General features: G+C 41.3%; 1 protein-coding gene across 5 annotated transcripts in view; it reads left to right on the top strand.

Moving 5' to 3' along the window:
* The window catches only part of SPATS2L (spermatogenesis associated serine rich 2 like), a 190,971-nt gene that overhangs the window by 18,122 nt on the left and 152,462 nt on the right, over positions 1 to 20,387 (top strand). For all 5 annotated transcript variants that reach the window (XM_061381071.1, XM_061381114.1, XM_061381098.1 and 2 more), the window contains exon 2: positions 5,994 to 6,042. Coding sequence is in view for 2 of the 5 variants with exons in the window: in XM_061381061.1 (XP_061237045.1) it covers positions 5,994 to 6,042 (49 nt within the window). In the remaining 3 variants the exon portion in view is untranslated. The remainder of the gene's footprint in view (positions 1 to 5,993; positions 6,043 to 20,387) is intronic.

Below are 20,387 nucleotides of genomic sequence, written 5' to 3' on the forward strand. Positions count from 1 at the left end.
GGGGACAGGGGAGTGGTGTAAGCCAAGTGCTAGATGTTTTATAAAAAAAAACCCATGAAGGACCTGCTACCTGGGAATGGCTAACCCTGCTTGCTGTACTCATCTTGAACTGGTTTTGAAATTTTGTTTCTCCTTCTATGCGTGTGCCTGCTAAGTTGCTTCAATCATGTCCGACTCTTTGCAAACCTATGGACTGTAGCCCACCGGTCTCCTCTGTCCATGGGATTCTCCATGCCCTCCGACCCAGGGATCTAACCTGCATCTCTTCTGTCTCCTGCATTGGCAGCCCAGTTCTTTACCACTAGCGCCACCTGGGAAGCTGTTTCTCCTTTTATACAGGAAACTATTCTAAATTTCCCTTATTTGCTTTGCTACTGCATTTCATTCATCTTATTTCTTCATCAGCTATTTCTTGAGTGTCTGCTCTGTACTGGGTACTCTGAGAGGAACAGAAAGGAATTAAACATTGAAAAGGAGAGAACAGTTCACACCTCAGGTAGAAAGCAAAATATGTCTCCAGGGTTGAGAGAAAGAGAGAAGTTAAGTGCGTAATGATTTTTTTTTTTTGAGCTGTATTTTCTATAATAAATTGTGCTACATAAAAATCTATACCAACATTCATTTATGTAACAAATCCCATTAAAATGAAAATTCCTGTTGTCTGTGACTGAAGCAAACATCATTAGAACACAATTTCAATGCAAAAGAAGACTTTGGACAGTCCCTTGGAGTGAGTTGAAATGGGACTTGACCTCTATATCAAGCTTTTCCTCTATATTGTTCATTTCCACGTGTCAACAAATACTTGATTTGATAGTAAAGCCAGTTAAATCAATATTTCTTGCTGTAGTGAAGGTACAGCAACATATATCCAAGGGCAGCATATCCCTACCAGCCTTATTTTGTTCATTTTAGTTCAGTCTCTCAGTCATGTCCAACTCTGTTCGACCCCATGGACTGCAGCATGCCAGGCTTCCCTGTCCATCACCACCCACTGGAACTTGCTCAAACTCGTGTCCTTTGAGTCATTGATGCCATTCAACCATCTTATCCTCTGTTGTCCTCTACTCCTCCTGTCTTCAATCTTTCCCAGCATCAGGATCTTTTCCAATGGGTCAGTTCTTCACATCAGGTGGCCAAAGTATTGGACGGCTTCAGCATCAGTCCTTCCAAAGAATATTCAGGACTGATTTCTTTTAGGATTGACTGGTTTGATCTCCTTGCAGTCCAAGGGACTCTCAAGAGTCTTCTCCAACACCACAGTTCAAAAGCATCAATTCTTTGGCGCTCAGCTTTCTTTATAGTACAACTGTTACATCCATACATGACTACTGGAAAAACAATAGTTTTGAATAGACAGAACTTTGTCAGCAAAGTAATGTCTCTGCCTTTTAATATGCTGTCTAAGTTGGTTATAGCTTTTCTTCCAAGGAGCAAGCATCTTTTAATTTCATGGCTGCAGCCACCATTTGCAGTGATTTTGGAGCCCAAGAAAATAAAGCCTGTCACTGTTTCCATTTTTTGTCGATCTATTTGCCATGAAGTGATGGGATCAGATGCCATGATCTTAGTTTTTTGAATGTTGAATTTTAAGCCAGCTTTTTCACTCTCCTCTTTCACTTTCATCAAGAGGCTCTTTAGTTCTTTGCTTTCTGCTATAAGGGTGGTGTCATCTGTAAATCTGAGGTTATTGATATTTCTCCCAGCAATCTTGATTCCAGCTTGTGCTTCTTCCAGCCCAGCGTTTCTCATGATGTACTCTGCATACAAGTTAAATAAACAGGGTGATAATATACAGCCTTGATGTACTCCTTTCCCTATTTGGAACCAGTCTGTTGTTCCATGTCTGGTTCTAACTGTTGCTACTTGACCTGCATACAGATTTCTCAGGGGGCAGGTAAGGTGGTCTGGAATTCCCATCTCTTGAAGAATTTTCCACAGTTCGTTGTAATCCACACGGTCAAATGCTTTGGTGTAGTCAGTAAAGCAGAAGTAGATGTTTTTCTGGAACTCTCTTGCTTTTTTGATGATTCAACAGGTGTTGGCAATTTGATGTCTGGTTCCTCTGCCTTTTCTAAATCCAGCTTGAACATCTGGAAGTTCACAGTTCATGTACTGTTGAAGCCTGGCTTGAAGAATTTTGAGCATGACTTTACTTTGTTAGCGTGTGAGATGAGTGCAATTGTACGGTAGTTTGAACATTCTTTGGCATTGCCTTTCTTTGGGATTGGAATGAATCCTGACCTTTTCCAGTCCTGTGGCCACTGCTGAGTTTTCCAAATTTGCTGGCAGATTGAAAGCGGCACTGTAGCAGCAGCATCTTTTGGGATCTGAAATAGCTCAACTGGAATTCTGTCACCTCCACTAGCTTTATTCATAGTGATGCTTCCTAAGGCCCATTTGACTTCTTTTGTTAAGTGCATATAGTTTATCATAAACCTACTTGATTGAACTACTTTCACATAAATAGGCTGAAAATAATCCACAAGTCTACCATTAAAAAAAACACACAGAAAATCTCTGTCTTGTCGCTCATCTTTCATTTAAGCAATCCCAAATTTATTTAGCTCAATTTCATCATGAGGAATGACAGTATGGATAAGATCTTGATTGTGATAGGTATGCTTTCTTTCTCTTTGCTCTAAAGGGTTCACCTGAACACACTCTCCCATCTTCTGTCCCAGTCAGAGGATTTCTGAACATACCCACAAAATGGTAAATACTAATGAACCCAAGAGTCTCAGATTGTAGGAATCTAATCATCGTGATGGAAGGGAGAGTAAGGTGAAAGCCTCTTACCTTACTCTTTCTTGGAACTTTTAATTGTTAGAAGCGTTCTGAAAATTACCTATTAAAAGTTCAGTGTTTCTGTAAACAAATGGCCTGAAGCATCAATATAAACATCATCAAATGTATTTACTGTTTTCAGAAAATTGAGCTTCTCTTGCCTGTACTGTGAATAGAAGAGTGACTGTCATTTCTTGGGCTCCTACTCTGTGCTAAGCACTTACAATATCTCATCTCTCATAGTTAAAATGATGCTTTAATGCATGTATTATTATTTCCATTTCATGTTCAGTTTCAACTGCTGAATAACTTATCTGAGGGCACCAAGCTAGAACGGGTATAAGCAGGGATTTAACCCAAGTTAGTCTGATTCCAAAGCCTTTTCATTTTTTTCACCAGGTGTCTTGAGAAGGAAAAAAGATTTTTTTTTTAAATTGTTAAAGTTACACATGTTCATTATAGAAAGCTTGGAAAGCAGACAAAATGATAAGAAAAAAATCACTCATAATTCTTCACCCCAAGGATAATCAGTACTAAATTTTAGTTTTCTTTCTAAGCTAGTGAAAGTGAAGTCACTCAGTCGTGTCTGACTCTTTGCGACCCCGTTGTCTGTAGCCCACCAGGCTCCTCTGTCCATGGGATTCTCCAGGCAAGAATACTGGAGTGGGTTGCCATTTCCTTCTCCAAGCTAAAGAAAGCTATAATTTATATATCTCAGAGAGTATTGTTCTTCAGAGTTGTCATCCTTGAAGTGTATTCATGTTCTCTAACAACAGTTGCCATTGCTTAAAGCATTTTTAGAACCTTATTCAGAGCCAATTTAGGTACTAAATTCTCTGTAGATTCCCATGCACTGGGTACTTTGGTAGAGACATGGCAAAGACAATGTATCCATTCCCTAAATGCTTGTCAGAATAATATATTTTATGTTCTACCTTTTGTGCCTTCTAAAATTATATGCTGCAAATATTTGACCATCCTGTAAAGAATACCATCATTACCCTCTCTAAGGACCATAAACATCTTCTGCCACTTCTGTTGTGGTAGGAGATGGAGTTTACCAAAATGCTACTTCCTCCCGTGTCAAAGATTGATGGACATTTTGGGTTATATTTAAAAGTCTTTATTAAAAATTAAATCTATAAATGTTTACTATCTCGTTTGACAACTCATGTTATTTATTACAGAGTCCACACAACAATCTTTGCGTTTTGTGGTACATAAAGAAAATCAAAGAATTGTTTTTGTCAAAAGTTTGAAAAAGTACATTTTAAAATCAATTTCTTTTTAATGGAAGTGTTATAGTCACTGAATGATTTCCCTCCAAGGAGCTTCTGTAAAAGCAAATATATCTTAAGTGTGATGAACTGATCTTTAAATAAAGTCGGTAGCATCTTGTGTCAAGGTAAATGTTTCTTAAAGAAGCAGGCATGCATGAGCACAGACACACACATACGTAAAAGAAAAGATTGCTATCGAAATGACCGTTGGTATACTTTATTAAAGTTAAGAAAGTCAAGTGCCAGCTGAGTTTTCATCTCTTTGGTTTATTGTACACAACACTGTTGCTTTAGAAAACAAACCTAACCCTCAACTCAAGCATCTCCCTTGTTGTCTGGTTTCTGCCTTATTTTTCACATTCTTATCTACCCCACCGGCTTAGCACAGTACCCTCTTCCCAGATGCTGGGCAGCTGGGGCACCAGGACCCTGGGTCCTAAGATTGGCTCAGATTCTTCGGGGCCCCACCACAAATGGGGGCCCACCAGGCATGCACAGGTGTCCTAAGGGCTGCGCTCTTCCCTGGTTTTCCGATTGCCAGGATTTCCTGAGACTTCACCAGGCTCTCAGAGCTCATCACAAAGTGTAGGCTTTGTCTTGTGTTGATATCCCGGGCACATTCATAGCGTCTGGCATTGTGTTCAGTCAGCGTGTTAGCAAAATGAAGGGTTACAATATATTCTCTCAGAAATGGACTGTTGGAAGGATAAGTTAGTCCGATTGAAAGAGAGTCAGAATAGAATTGTGGATTAGAATCTCAGAGCTTAAAAGAGCCTCTCAGTCAGTCCTCTCACTTAAAGATGAAACCCGGAGCAGTCAGCTGACTTGGAGAAGGTCACCCAGAGAGTTGGCACCAAGCCAGGCCCAGCATCCGGCATCCTGAGGTCTTGTCCCGTCCTTCCTGGCTCTCACTCCTGTCATCTTTCCCTGGTTGTTTCAGGGAGGTTGAGCTGACTTTGCAGGATCAGTGACCAGAGCTTTTGAAGCCCCACGCGGAGCTTAACAGAGCAGCAGATGCAGAGGGATTCTCAGGGAAGGCTTGGAGAGATTGTGGACTTAGTGTTTGCCTGGTTGACTAACCAGCCCGGCAGCTGTCTCTAATGCCTAAGTGGTTACTAGCTGGGCTTGTATGGATATTACAGGCTATCTTTTGGAAAGGAGACTATCGTAGAAACAATAATAACTAACATCTATTTGTGATAAATTAGGCAGGATATCCCTGTGGTTTCGAGTCCAGGCCCTGTGGTCAGATGGTCACAGAATCCCAGCTCCATCACTTGTCCTGTATATTTTTATAAGACAGGTGCTTTCAACTTTCAGTGCCTCATTTTCTTTATCTGCACAATGCAAGCGGCAAAAGTGGGTATCTCAGAGTATTGGCTTCCCTGGTGGCTCAGAAGGTAAAGGATCTGCCTGCATTGCAGGAGACCCAGGTTTGATCCCTGGGCTGGGAGGATCTCCTGGAGAAGGGCATGGCAACCTACTCCAGTATTCTTGCTTGGCAAATCCCATGGACAGAGGGCCCTGGCAGGCTACAGTCCATAGAATGGCAAAGAGTCAGACATCAATGAGTGACTGACATTTTCACTTTCTTTCAGAGTATTGTAGACTTAACTCATGGAAGCCCTGGAACAATACCAAGCAATAAATGTTAGCTATTGTTATTATTAAAATGTCACTGCTGTGAATAGTAAATTCATTGCACAAATTATATACTATCTGGTCTTGCCAACATCTCTGTGAGGAAGCTGCTATTATTATCCTCCATTTTACAGTTGAGTAGACTGAGGCACAGAGAGGTACCCCACCCACACAGTTTTAAGTCACGGGTAAGACAGCCTGAGCTTGGATGTGAGTGTGAGGAAGATGAGCAGTGTGGCTTTGAAACGTGAGATCTGATTTCCCAAATTTCTTTTTTTCCCCCAGAGCACTCCAGACCCTGGCCACTTTCAGGACTATCTCCGTGGATTCCCAGGTAAGCAGAGGTGGTCCCTCCCTTCTCTGTGTCCTCCTCCTGCCCACATGGCCGGCTGCCTCTGCACCTGTCGCTGATTCCCAGGGGTTTTGTCATAGCCTGTCAATCTTCAAGGGTTTTAGCACCAGAACGCTTATGTATGGGTTCGCAAGCTGAAGGGCCAAGTTGCTGGTGCTGGGGTGGGAGGGGGGCGTGGGGGAGAGCAACAGAGGACCGGAAGCACTGCTGCCCCACCCACGTGCACCTTCTCCACCTGCCTCACCGGTTCTGTAGTGTAGTTTCATGCATGTAAAATACTTCAAAGTGCCAGGGGAAAAAGTCTTTTAGAGATCCTTGTGTTGTAGAAAGGAATTATAGTTAAGAGGGGCAGGCTCTGGAGCCAAACTACTTGGTTTTCCCTCCTTGCACTGATAACCATGTTTGGTGTTGTTGAAAAGCTTGGTTCCCTGAATCTAGAAGTCTGGTTTGCAGTCTTCAGTGCTCACTCAGTGCTGACTTGGAGTGGAAGGACACAGCCTTTTGAGCCAGACAACCTGGCTTTGCATTCTCTTCTGCTGCCTAGTAACTGTAGTGTCTCTGCGTGTCCCCAGCCTCTCTGAGCCTCAGTTTCATCCTCTCTAATATGGAGCTAATTATACCCATCTCTGCAAGAGTTGTTGGGATTTGTGTAAAGTGGACTGCATAAGATTGACATTCAATTCAATGGCAATTATTATTATTAGTTATTGATATTTGAATGGGCTCATAACAAGTATTTTCTGGAGGGGAAAGCATGTTTTTTTTTTTATTCCACATACTTTCCCTGAAATATTTTCATTTTCTCCACCAGCAGTCTTGCTTGTTTAAAGTAATTTGCTTAGCAAGCCATATATTCATTGTGAAAAGATCATCTCTGATAGAACCTGTCAAATGATTATAAATTCCAAATTGAAGTAGTCCAAAATAAAGAGGTCTTATTGCACGTGAATGTCTCCATGAATACTTAAGCTTGATTCTTTTTCTAAAACCCTGAAACTTCAGGAGTAAGATGACTGTAACTTTTTGGAAAAGACTCATTAACATTGGTGGGAGTTGGTTGTCTTCCATTAATGGAATAGAATATTTTACTTCCTCATATCTGAAATCTGAATCACCATAAAAACATTTTCTTTATTGTTGTTCAAAGGGAATTATTATGGAAACTACTGACTGATTTTTCTCTCTCTCCCTCTCTGTGTCACACATACACACACACACACACACACTTTAGTTTTTCTTTCCCTTAGGCAACTGAAGAGTTACTATGTAAATTTCTGGCAGCCTTCTCCCCATCAGACAAGCAAGGGCACAATCAATTCCTGTTTTCTTGGAATGTACCAAATAATCAGAAACTGATTATTCTGCTTGAAGGCAACAAGCAGCTTGATGGAAAGATGTACCAATTGAAAACAATTCTGATCATAGTTTTGTCAGGAGAATGAGATGCCTCCAGCTGTCTGTCACTAATTATATTAGAGGTAGAAAGCAGGAATGTTTTGGCCTGCAAAAGATCACTCTAGTCTCATGTTGGAACACTAGTGTTACTGGCTGCTTATCCCAGAACAGTGACATTGGGCATCCATTCTGTAACTCATCTTGCCAGTTGGTCACAGTCTGAAACATGTCACATGAGCACACTTAAAGAATTTTCTAATTATAGTTCAGAGGCTTTACTTTTATCTTTTTATGTTCATTCTGCAGACATCACTGATGGAAATGATTTCTCCCTCAGCCTAATCCTATTGCCGGCACTTACAAAAGAACAGAGAGATGGCAAATGAAACCCACAGTAACTGAAGAGGTGTCCGAATTCAATTAGGAAGCGACCTCTCCCATGTGGATGCATAAGCCATATAAATCCATTTTAATTGTGATCTGTGGTACTTATCTGGTCATGTTTATTTTGGATGCAAGTGCCAAAGCTGGATTTAGACCAGAACTCCAGATCTTCAAGCTCTAATGACTAATTTGGGTATCCATTGAATCCCTTAATTCATTTCTTAATTAGTTCTCCCAGAATTAGAGTTGCTTGGTTATAATCATTTTCACAAAATTTTCCAATAAAAACAAGCATACATAGATTTTTTTCCCCCTATGGTTCACACATTTGCTATGGTCTTAAAGAATTGTTCTTGTTGTTATCAAAATTATAACAATGACAATAACAAAACTAACATGTTGCCAGGCAATAGAATATGAAGTGAGGCACCAGGAACTGGTTTTGATTCCCAGCTCAACTATTTACAGTCATGGGATCTGGGCCAAGTTGCTTTCCCTGTATTTCAGTTTCCTTTTGTAAATGGGAGGAATAATAGTACCTACCTCATAGGGTTGTTTTAAGGCTTGAAAAAGCATTGCATGTATGAACTAACATGCAGACAGTCCCTGGCACTATGATAGATGCTACTTATTATGTTTATTGTTCATAAGACAGTAGGAGACTGATGGGCAGATTTGCTGGTGCCACAATATTGTCATCCAAGTTTGTCCCATTTATGTCATCCATTTGGGGATCACTCATGATGGTAATGATACGTTGGGGACTCTGAGGTTGAAATTAATCTCTGTTGTTTGTATTTGTACACCTCAGTTTAGCTTAGGATTAACATTTTTGGCTTTCCATGCTTGATCAATATGAAACCTTTTGGTGTAAAATTGCTTTAAAATTTGAATGAACATTTTGTTCTCTCAGTAGGCACAATACTGGTCCTCATTAAAATGAAAAATACAGTTATGATATGTAAAAAATATATGTGGTGGGGAGAGGAGGCTTGGGGGAATTGACTTCAGTAAATTCATTGGAAACTTTCATACTATTTTTTAACAGTTAAATGCATTTAATGTCTTAGTTCAAATTTAATCAGTGTGCAGGAGTAAAAGTCTAGGGAAAGATAAATCTAGTAATTTAATGAGCTTTCCTCATGGCTACATACGAGTTTATTTTAAAATTGATTGCCAAGTGATTCACTAGAATTACCTTTCTTAAGTTTTTTTTCCCCCCCAGAAACTAAGGTTGGTCCAGCAGTTCTACTCTCATGCATGCACAGGTGTGCACTTGTGTGTATATGCTAGAGAAATGTGCACTCACATATATCCAGAGATGTGTAAGTTGTTCTTAGCAGCATTACTTATATTCATCTCAACTTAGAAACACAGAATAGCCATCCATTGTAGAATAGATGAATAAACTGTGCAGTAATAAGAAGAAGTTATGATTCTATAATTATAGGATGGAATATTATACAGCAATGAAAAAAGAAAACTTGGAGCTACACACAATAACAGGGATAAATCCTAAGACATAATGTTGAAAGAAAGAAGATACAGAAGACTACATAGCAATCTTATTTCATTTGTGCAAAGTGTGAAAACAGACAAAAACTACACTCTGTTGCTAAAGGGTATGGACAAAAGTGACCAGGAATTTACTGCTGAACAAATCCCTTCTAAAGGAGAGTGTGCTGGGGAAAACAGAAGAGCTGTGGGACTCCTGTGAGTTCTGGCGATATTCTGGTTTTTGACTGGAGCTTGTAGGTGCGGGGGCTTCCCAGGTCAGTAGTAAAGAATTCCCTGACAATGTAGGAGACACGGGAGACACAGGTTCAATCCCTGGATCAGGAAGATTCTCTTGGGGGAGGAAATGGCAACCCACTCCAGTATCCTCACCTGGAGAAGTCCATGGACAGAGGAACCTGGCAGGCTACAGTCCATAAGGTCACAAAGAGTCAGACACATCTGAGTGGCTGAGCATACGCACATAGTTGCATGGGTAAAACACTGTATTATTATTATTATATATCTATCTATCTATCTATATATATCTATATGAAAGTGAAAGTGAGGTCGTGTCCAACTCTTTGTGACCCCGTGGCCTGTAGCCTACCAGGCTTCTCGGTCCATGGGATTTTCCAGGCAAGAATACTGGAATGGATTACGATTTCCTTCTCCAGGAGATCTTCCCCACCCAGAGATTGAACCTGGGTCTCCCGCATTGTAGGCAGACGCTTTACCGTCTGAGCCACCAGGGAACATTTTATATATATAATGTTAATTATATTTATATTAATTACATTAATGTTTTATCTGCTTTTCTGGTTGTAGGTTAGAGTTCATAATTTTAAAAGTTTTTTAAAAAGGCAGAATAAACTCTCTCCAACCCAGGTTGGTTTATCCTTGTCCTGCATAATTTTAGGCCAAGAGATTCCTGTGGTTATAAGTGGCTCTAGAAGTAAACTACTGCCTCCCTGCCTGGCAAAGTGGCCTCTAAAGTAGAATATGCACCCCAGGGAGCTCTTGAGAAGATCCATTTGGTTGAGAAGGAAATTGATTAGAACTTGCGTTTACTTTCATCTCATTATCATGAAACATTATGAAAACAGGTAACTGTATTGACACCCGCATCCTTGCTGAGTCCACGTGTCAGATGTTCGAGTATCACCTGGAGGGAGGGAGGCAAGACCTCCTCTTCACAGTGGCTTCCCCTCTGGCTCATCTGCCTTGGTTATTGTATGGAATATATCATACCTGGTCACCTGGATTTACAAATTCAATGTTTTACTTTTAACAAACCCTCACAAACTGTCTTAAATAGAGTCTTCAAAGAATTCCCATAAATTGAAAATAGTTTTAAATTTGCACGCAAGAAAATGGCAAAGTTTAACATGAACTTTGTTGGCCCCGGTATGAGGTAATGACCATGATCAGTTGAATCAGATCTGACAAGAAGCTGACCACCAAAATTCTAAATTATCTGAAAGATGTATAGATTTACATCCACTGTGGTTAATCTTGAACCTTGTCCTGAGTATGTTGTTTTGAGACATCGCAAAATAGTACATCAATTCTGTCATTCTTTTCTATTTTAATCATGTTTTATAAGATATATAACATGTTAGTACAATAACATATATATATGAATTGTAAACAAACAAGGAAACTTTTTTGTTCCAACATCTAGGATGAAAATACCTTGAACTTCACTGTCATGCAGTTCAAAGGCTACTCCTTGCCAACTGTTAAAATGTGTAGAATAGAGTAAACTTGCTATCCATATCAAAAAGATGCACTTCTTAGCCTTAATTTTTTTTACTGGTAAATATCAACAGTAAGGCAAGGGTTTATATATTTTACTTTACTAAGACTTTCCCCAAGCCCTTGGCTTGCAGTTGGGTAGGAGAAAATGAAAAGGGGTATATACTCAGAATGGCTCTGTTTTTCTGTTTCGTTTATATTCCCTGTAAGATTCCTTTATGGTTACATCTATGCATACCCACCAAGGTGCAGTGGACAGGGTGCTTGACCAGCAGTCAGGAGACCTGATTCTGAGCCTGGTTCTGCCAGTAGCCAGCAGCCAGGCCACAGCACAGAGGCGGGATCCTCCCTGAGCTGTCTTTGCCTTTTCTCTATCATGAGGGTTGTGATAGCAACCCTTCCCTGACCTGGCACAGGGATCACATATGAGAGCCTCTTTAAAATGGAGTTTCCTTCAAACAGAAGGAATTATGGTCCTGTCCCTTCTATTTCAGGCTTTCCAGGTAGTGCTAGCGGTAAAGAACCTGCCTGCCAATGCAGGAGACATGGGTTCGATCCCTGGGTAGGGAAGATCCCCTGGAGGAGGGCATGGCAACCCACTCCAGTATTCTTGCCTGGAGAATCCCATGGACAGAGGAGCTTGGCAGGCTACAGTCCAGGGGGTCACAAAGAGTCAGACACAACTTAGCAACATTTATAACTTCTTATTAAAGTGCTGACATCTTTAACTTACAGAGCTCTTTTTATTGGAAGCTACAGAAACTGACTGGCTAGCTTAAATCAAAATATACTTATTTTTGAATTGTTTTATTGGGAGTACCTATAGGATTGAAGGGACTTCCTAGGTAGTGCAGTGATAAAGAATCTGCCTGCCAGTGCAGGAGACACAGGAGGTACAGGTTCCATCTCTGGGTTGGGAAGATCCCCTGGAGGAGGAAATGACAACCCACTCCAGTATTCTTGCCTGAAAAATCCCATGGACAGAGGTGCCTGGTGGGCTACAGTCCAAAGGGTCACAAAGAGCCGGACGCTGAACACGCACATGCACTCACAGAATTGAAGGGATGGTGGAGTCTTCGAACTGCACAAAGGGCCACCGCCAGGGAAGGCCTTGCAGTCTTAGCATTGGACTCTGTGGCCTCTTCTCTAAGGCAGCGCTGCCAGTGTGGTGGGTCACCGATAACTTCTGCCCTCTGGGGTTCATGGTTCCAAATCTGAGGCTCCATGAAGGGGAAATCTAATTTATCCAACTTGGGTTGATGAATCGCCTTTTGACCAGTCAGCCTCAGGTGAGGAGATGAGGTCACAGAGGATGCACAAAATTCCTGGGATCTCTGGCTCTGCATGTCTGGGCCCTCTCAGAAAATCGGGCATCCCTGTGAGCTTCTGCCTACCATTGGTATTAATGTTTCCATAGTTACTAATGATTCAACTCTCTTTAAGGGATTTGAATTAAAAGAATCAGAGAAATATTAATACAAGTATGGAAGTATATACAAGTGTTTTTTTCAATCAATGTCAATGCACCTAATTGAGCCTGGGTTTCTCATATATTTCTTGAGGTAAACACTGGACTTGAAATCACTTTCATTAGATGCTGAAAATTCTCTGAAGGTCCCAAGGGGTCCTCCTGCCCAGGCCACTTCTCTAAGGTTTGACTCCATTTCTGCCTTTAGCTACTGCTTTACCTCTTGTTAGAAGAAAGTGAAGTTGCTCAGTCGTGTCCGACTCTTTGCGAGAGTAGCCTATAGCCCATCAGGCTCCTCTGTCCATGGGATTTTCCAGGCAGTAGTACTGAAGTGGACTGGCATTTCCTTCTCCAGGGGATCTGCCCAACCCAGGGATTGAACCCGGGTCTCCTGCATTGTAGACAGACACTTGACCATCTGAGCCACCAGGGAAGTCTTTCTTGTTAGAAAGAAGGTATTAAATCAATTTAAGCATTCCTAATGCTGATGCTCTTCTTACTGACAGCTTGACTTGCCCTAAAATTTTATGGAATGTGGAAAGAAGGTAAGAGAGGTGCAGAGTCTGTGTACCACAGGCAAGTCATCATACCAATCTTGTGAGCCTATCAAAGTATATTTGAATATATCACAGCCATTCCTAGACAGACATAAATAGCTGTCTCACACCCTCACACCAAAAGGGTATTCAGTGCTTACCATTTGTTCTATCAGGGCTCAAGTAGATACGTGCAATATTCCAATAATGGAAAAGATGAAAATGTTTATATCCCTGAGAAATCAATGCATATCTTCCAAAACAAGTTAACTCTTGCTATCAAATATTGCCCTGGCAAGTCCTAAATGGATATTGTCCCCTTAGGAACAGTCAGAAATTCTTTGTTTTTTAAGCATATAGACTTAATGTAATGACCACATTTTAGGTTGTTAACACGCAGTTAAATTTCTTTAAATCAAAAGACAAGTTCCTTCTTAGAGAAAGAGTACCACTGAAGAAAGAGATGTGGTAAAAACAATCATTATTTTACCCAGTTTCCATTTTCCCAAGTTGCTGAGTTATAACATAGTCTATGATTATACTTTTTAAACCAGCTCTCAATAGATTACCAACCCAGTGCCTCACACTGGTTAGCTTATAAGGATGATTTATTATTCGTCAGATTTTAAATGCTGACCCATGAAATGCTAAAATTGTATTGGCAGCTGTTGTCCAAAGGTTTGCAGATGTCCTGACTAATGCTTTGAAAGTCCAGCATTAGCAGTAAATCACAGCATACGTAATTTTTCAATAAAGTAATGGAAAGGATTTTGCATTCTAGGTCCTCTAAGCTTTGGAATTTGGAAGTTACTTACATGGGAAATTAAAAGGGTAAAATGTTCTCGGGCTTTAACTCTTGAATTTGGGGCCAGCACAGTCAATAGCTAAAGCATCTTGGTAGCTTTATTCTCCTAACCCTGAGATCTCTTGGCTCTGAGAACTGACGAAGTTGCCAAGTATAGGCCTAATTGCATTCCTAGCTACTGAGAAAAAAAATTTTTTTTTCCTTTTCTTTCAAAGAAATACCTTGAGCATTAACATTTTCTGGAATAGCAGAATTGTTTATAAGACTTTTGCAGAGGTTTCTGAAAAGAGAGCTTGAAGAGGGCTCTGGCAGCCAATTAAGAAGCATGCGCTGCTCACCTAGAGTAACAAAGAGTTAGGGAGAGGAAACCAACAAGTGAAAAGAGATGTGGCTTTGTCCTCTCAGCTTGCTCTCTGATTAATGAGCTGATGTTCTCTTTTTTTCTTCTCTATGTTCTACTCAAAGATGTAGCAAAATAGTGCATGATATATTCAGCTAGCCCCATGATAGACCACCAGCTGAGTGTAAGTTTTGTTCACTAGTATTTCCAGTGCTGTGACCACTACTTGATACATAAGAAATGTTCAATTAGTATTTGTTGAATGAAGGAATGTATTCAGGCAGGTCTCTCTATGATCTGTAAATTGGTCATTTGTATATTGGGCCAAACATCTTGAATGTGAAGTCAAGTGGACCTTAGGAAGTATCACTACAAGTAAAGCTAGTGGAGGTGATGGAATTCCAGTGGAGCTATTTCAAATCCTGAAAAATGATGCTGTGAAAGTGCTGCACTCAATATGCCAGCAAATTTGGAAAACTCAGCAGTGGCCACAGGACTGGAAAAGGTCAGTTTTCATTCTAATCCCAAAGAAGGCAATGCCAAAGAATGCTCAAACTACCGCACAATTGCACTCATCTCACACGCTAGTAAAGTAATGCTCAAAATTCTCCAAGCTAGGCTTCAGCAATACGTGAACCGCAAACTTCCAGTTTTGTTCAAGCTGGTTTTAGAAAAGGCAGAGGAACCAGACATCAAATTGCCAACATCCACTGGATCATCGAAAAAGCAAGAGAGTTCCAGAAAAAACATCTACTTCTGCTTTATTGACTATGGCAAAGCCTTTGACTGCGTGGATCACAATAAACTGTGGAAAATTCTGAAAGAGATGGGAATACCAGACCACCTGACCTGCCTCTTGAGAAACCTGTATGCAGGTCAGGAAGCAACAGTTAGAACTGGACGTGGAACAATAGACTGCTTCCAAATTGGGAAAGGAGTACGTCAAGGCTGTATATTGTCACCCTGCTTATTTAACTTATATGCAGAATACATAATGAGAAATGCTGGGCTGGATGAAGCATAAGCTGGAATCAAGTTTGCCAGAAGAAATATCAATAACCTCAGATTTACAGATGATACCACCCTTATGACAGAAAGTGAAGAACTAAAGACCCTCTTGATGAAAATGAGAGGAGAGTGAAAAAGTTGGCTTAAAGCTCAACATTCAGAAAACTAAGATCATGGCATCAGGTCCCATCACTTCATGGCAAATAGATGGGGAAACAGTGGAAACAGCGACTGACTTTTTTTGGGGGGGGGGCTCCAAAATCACTGCAGATGGTGACTGCAGCCATGAAATTAAAAGACGCTTACTCCTTGGAAGGAAAGTTATGACCAACCTAGACAGCATATTAAAAATGACATTATTTTGTCAACAAATGTCTATCTAGTCAAGGCTATGGTTTTTCCAGTAGTCATATATGGATGTGAAAGTTGGACTATCAAGAAAGCTGAGCGCCAAAGAATTGATGCTTTTGAACTGTGGTGTTGGAGAAGACTCTTGAGAGTCCCTTGGACTGAAAAGAGATCCAACCAGTCTATCCTAAAGGAGATCAGTCCTGGGTGTTCATTGGAAGGACTGATGTTGAAGCTGAAACTCCAATATTTTGGCCACCTGATGCGAAGAGCTGACTCATTTGAAAAGACCCTGATGTTGGGAAGGATTGAAGGCGGGAGGAGAAGGGGACGACAGAGGATGAGATGGTGAGATGGCATTACCGACTTAATGGACATGAGTTTGAGTAAACTCTGGGAGTTGGTGATGGACAGGGAGGCCTGGCGAGCTGCGGTTCATGGGGTCGCAAAGAGTTGGAGAAGACTGAGCGACTAACTGATACTGAACTGATACTGATATTGGGCCAGGTATACTCAGAGCTTCCCAGGTGGCACTAGTGGCAAAGAACCCGCCTGCCAGTGCAGGAGACATAAGAGATGCAGGTTTGATCCTTGGGTTTGTAAGATCTCCTGGAGGAGGGCATGGAAACCCACTCTAGTATTCTGCCCTGGAGAATCCCATGGACAGAGGAATCTAGTGGGCTGCAATCCATAGGATCACACAGAGCCAGACACATCTGAAGCGACTTAGCATGCACATACTCTAGGCCAGATTAATTCTGATCAAGGACTCAATATCTAAATTTCATAGACTGTGATTTTCCAATATGATGGAGAATTAAGGGCTTGAAGAAACGAACACTTGGAACAACCCAAATACTCAGGAATATAGAAAGGACTGTTACAACCTTCCAGCAGGCTTCACTGACTCTAGAAGTTAGCATATCCAGCTATCGCAGCTTTTCTGAATGTAAATACATTTGCAGAGTTCTTACCATACTGACAGTATCAGTTTCAACTGTACAGAATCTTGCTTTTAACACATCAGTTGGCAAGCACTCAGTGCCAAGGCCAAGGGTTAGCCCTCTGCTTCACTTCCCTTCTCCAAGCTGCAACTTCTCTCACAGAGCCAGGCAGCTGTCTCCCAAATGTACGCTGTCAGTAACATAGGAACCCAGATGACCAAAAGAGGGTAAATCAGCACAAATGTATTGTCAGAGCTGAGAGAAAGAACCTCAGAGTGAATGCTCTGCTGATTGTGGGTCAGAAGTGTTATCTTTGTGTCTCAAGGACAGAACGTTTAATAAAGATTGGGTACAAAGTACACATCACCCGTGAGGCATGCTCAACTGTGTCAGCCGGAGAACCCTTCCTCAGGATTTACAATTTCCTCTTTTTCCTAAATTAAAAAATGCTAATGTGAACTCTTGACTCTCAACAGCACATGTTATTATTGTATATAGGGCAAAGAGTAAATAAGACACTTGCCTAATGACATAACAGTTCATTTTAACTCGGCAAGCTGGAAGTAATTTTAGCTTGTTTTCTTTTTTTCCATGCTTCTTTATGGAAATAGGCCACAATCATTTTTATTCCACCATTCTTCATTACCTTATGGCATGCTTCCTGTTTATGCTATTAAGAGCTGTTTTTAAAGACCCTTGAGGGATATCCTTTAGCACATTCTTTTTAAAAATAATTATTCATCTGTAGTACTGCTTCAGAATGTCTGAGGGTTTGGAAATATAGAAACTTCTTAATGAGATATGCTTAATGGTCTGTGCAGAGTATTGCAATATTTACACCTAGTTCGGTTAACGTAAATTATATTTAATTAGTCATTCTTGGAAAATAGTAGATATTTTAGAATAGATTCAGTACCTAAAACTCACCATTTGCCTGTTATGTATAGTGAGTGTGTGCATGCTCAGTCATGTCCAACTTTTTGCAACCCCATGGACTGTAGCCCACCAGGCTCCTCTGTCCATGAAATTTTCCAGGCAAGAGTACTGGAGTGGGCTGCCATTTCCTTCTCCAGGCATTATGTATAGTACTTTAGATAAAATTCTATGTGTAGTATTTATAGATTTAAAAAAAAGGTATTTGCAGTGGTATAAAGCAATGCTTAGGGACTCATAATAATATGAAGAACATGTCTTGTTAGGGTATGACAAACATCCACGTGGTTCAGACTTCTACAAAAAAAATTCTTTATAAACTTTAAAGTGTGATATGAATGTTATCGTTATTTTTACACTTGTGACATGCAGGACTTCTGAGCTGAATGACAGTCTATAACTTGTGTTTTAATGTTGAATATGTTCCTGTTTCAAGTGAAATTTCCTTTTTCACATATAATTCTTGTGTCAGAGACTCCCTGAGTTCCTTAATTGGGTTCCTTCACACAGCACTTGACTTTTGAACAGTCCAGACTACACTTGTGCCGGGAGGAGCAGGTTTCACATAATGGTTTAGAAGGCGGTGTGATTTCTAGGAAGAAACCTCGACGTGCATCACAGCTGCACTCTACAGATGATGGCTAAGAGCCGCACCATGGCCATCTCCCAGTCCCACTCGAAGTCCACCTGAAGAGGATTGAGAAATCACTCATTCATGGCCTTATATGACCCACCTTTGGGTCCTCTGGTCCTACTTTTCCAGCTCTTCTCTTCCAGGATGCTCTCTGCTGCTTCGGCATCTCCAGCAGGCTATTTTAGCCCGTGTCTTGGATGTCTTGGTCACTCTGTCTGTCCTCCCAGCATGACTTCTCTGCGCTCTAGCCTCCTTTGGGGTCTTCAGAGCTACAAGAAACTGGAAGCAAGGAAGTGTGTGCTGGGGCTATTCCTCTGCCCTCTTCCTGGCAGATTGCTCTTTTCCTTAGCACTCCAGCATTGCCAGCTGCATCTTTGTCCTCCTGTCTTGCCCAAGCTCCAGTGGACTGGGTGCAGGGGAGTACTGGGGGTGAGGGGTGCCTGCCCAGAGAAATGCTTCATTGTCCACACCCAGGGCCAGGCCATGGGAAACAGACTCCTGGACAGTCACCATGGGCTACACAAATATTACTTCCATTTAACTTGACCTTTCATTGTGCTCTGAAATGACTGAAAATACTTAAATGGCATACAGTAATTTTCTGGAAACAAAAATAAATGGGGTTCTTTTAAGAAGCCACACTTGAACTTTTGCCCTTTCCTTCCTTTTCGAGTCATATCCAGTGCAAGGTTGCCTTAATTTAGCATGTCGTTTCTTTTGGTGAGAAATTGCTAATTTCTCTACTGATAAAATGATGAATCATAGAAGCAGTGTAATTGCTAAAGATAAGGATACCTCATCTGGCCTTAAAACCCTCAGCTCTGGGAGTTGAGTCTTGTGAACAGTTCTTAAGTGATAACTGTGTGCCAGGCACCTGCAGACTGACTGATTCTATAACCTCTTTAACGCACCGATTCAACTATTCCTCACAGCGTCCCTGTGAGGTGGCTAGTATCGCTGTTTGTCTGTGTTCTAGGATGTACACATTGAAGCATAGTGAAAGGAAGTTAGTTGCCCAAGTTCACATAGTTCACAGTGATCAGGACCTGGACTTGAACCTGGGAGTCTGCCTCAGTGCCCACATTCTCAACTACTGAACCAGCTGCCTAAGTGCCACAAGTACATCATGTAACCCCTGGGAGCCTGATTCCTCATCTCTGAAGTGGGACTAGTGACATCTACCTGACTAAATTGTGGGGAGGATCAAATGAAATAATCATTTGAAAGGGCCCAGTGGATTGTGAAATACTAAAGCCTCGGGGTTAAGTTTGGGCTAACTGTCGATATGATATTTTCTAATAGGTGGATTTTAGTGTTTGAATCTGATCCATGCTCCCTGGATGCCCTATTAAAATGCTGAGTGTTTGGTCTTGAGGTTTTTTTTTTTTTTGGAAATTTCAGAAAACCTTAGATCTCACAATGAAAATGATCCTTTGTATTCCTAAATGGTGGCATTTGGGAGTGTTTAGAGCAGGGCTCCCCAAACTCTAGGATCTAATGCCTGATGATCTGAGGTGGAGCTGATGTAATAATAATAGAAGTAAAGTTCACAATAAATGTAATGTGTTTGAATTATCCCCAAACCATCCCACCCCCTGCTACTTCCCACCAATCTGTGGAAAAGTTGTCTTCCATGTAACTGGTCACTGGTGCCAGAAAAGATTGATGACCACTGATGTAGAGCACAGGCAAAACTCAGCGTTGTACTTTTAATATGCCAAGTACATTCAGTAATATTTGTTCCCTTTAATCCCTTTAACATTAACGTAGCACTTAACACCCCTCCCTTTTTTCCTAAAGCATGCAAAATTAATTTTCTTCCAAGTCTTCTGTTTACCTCATACCAAGTACTTGTCATAAAGCGTGCTTCAGTGTATAGTGTGGGGTCTGCGACCATGTTTTTCCAGCACGCGGCCCTGACACAGGAGATACCAGACAAGGTTTAGGCTGATGGAAGACAGATGGAAATTGAGTCTCAAGAGGAGGATTTAGAAAGACCATGTGCTAAAAACCCCGTGTTTCAAAGCACAGGACAGGAGACCAAAGCCAGACCCCTGAGAGGTCTGACCGGTGGTGCTGGAAGAGTGGGAGAGCCTGGGAAGAAATAGAAAGAGCAGACTCAGAAGAACAAACCAAGGAGGAGATGGAGGTTTCCTGCAACTGGTCTGGGGGAGAGGGAGGCTTCCCTGCTCCCCATGATGCCCGGCTGGCTTTCGCTGCCCTCAGGCCCCCTATGCGTTTTAGTTTTCGGGTCTCACAGTGTTCTCACAAGTCAGTGTC

Source organism: Bos javanicus, chromosome 2 (assembly GCF_032452875.1).
Source record: "Bos javanicus breed banteng chromosome 2, ARS-OSU_banteng_1.0, whole genome shotgun sequence".
Taxonomy (NCBI): domain Eukaryota; kingdom Metazoa; phylum Chordata; class Mammalia; order Artiodactyla; family Bovidae; genus Bos; species Bos javanicus.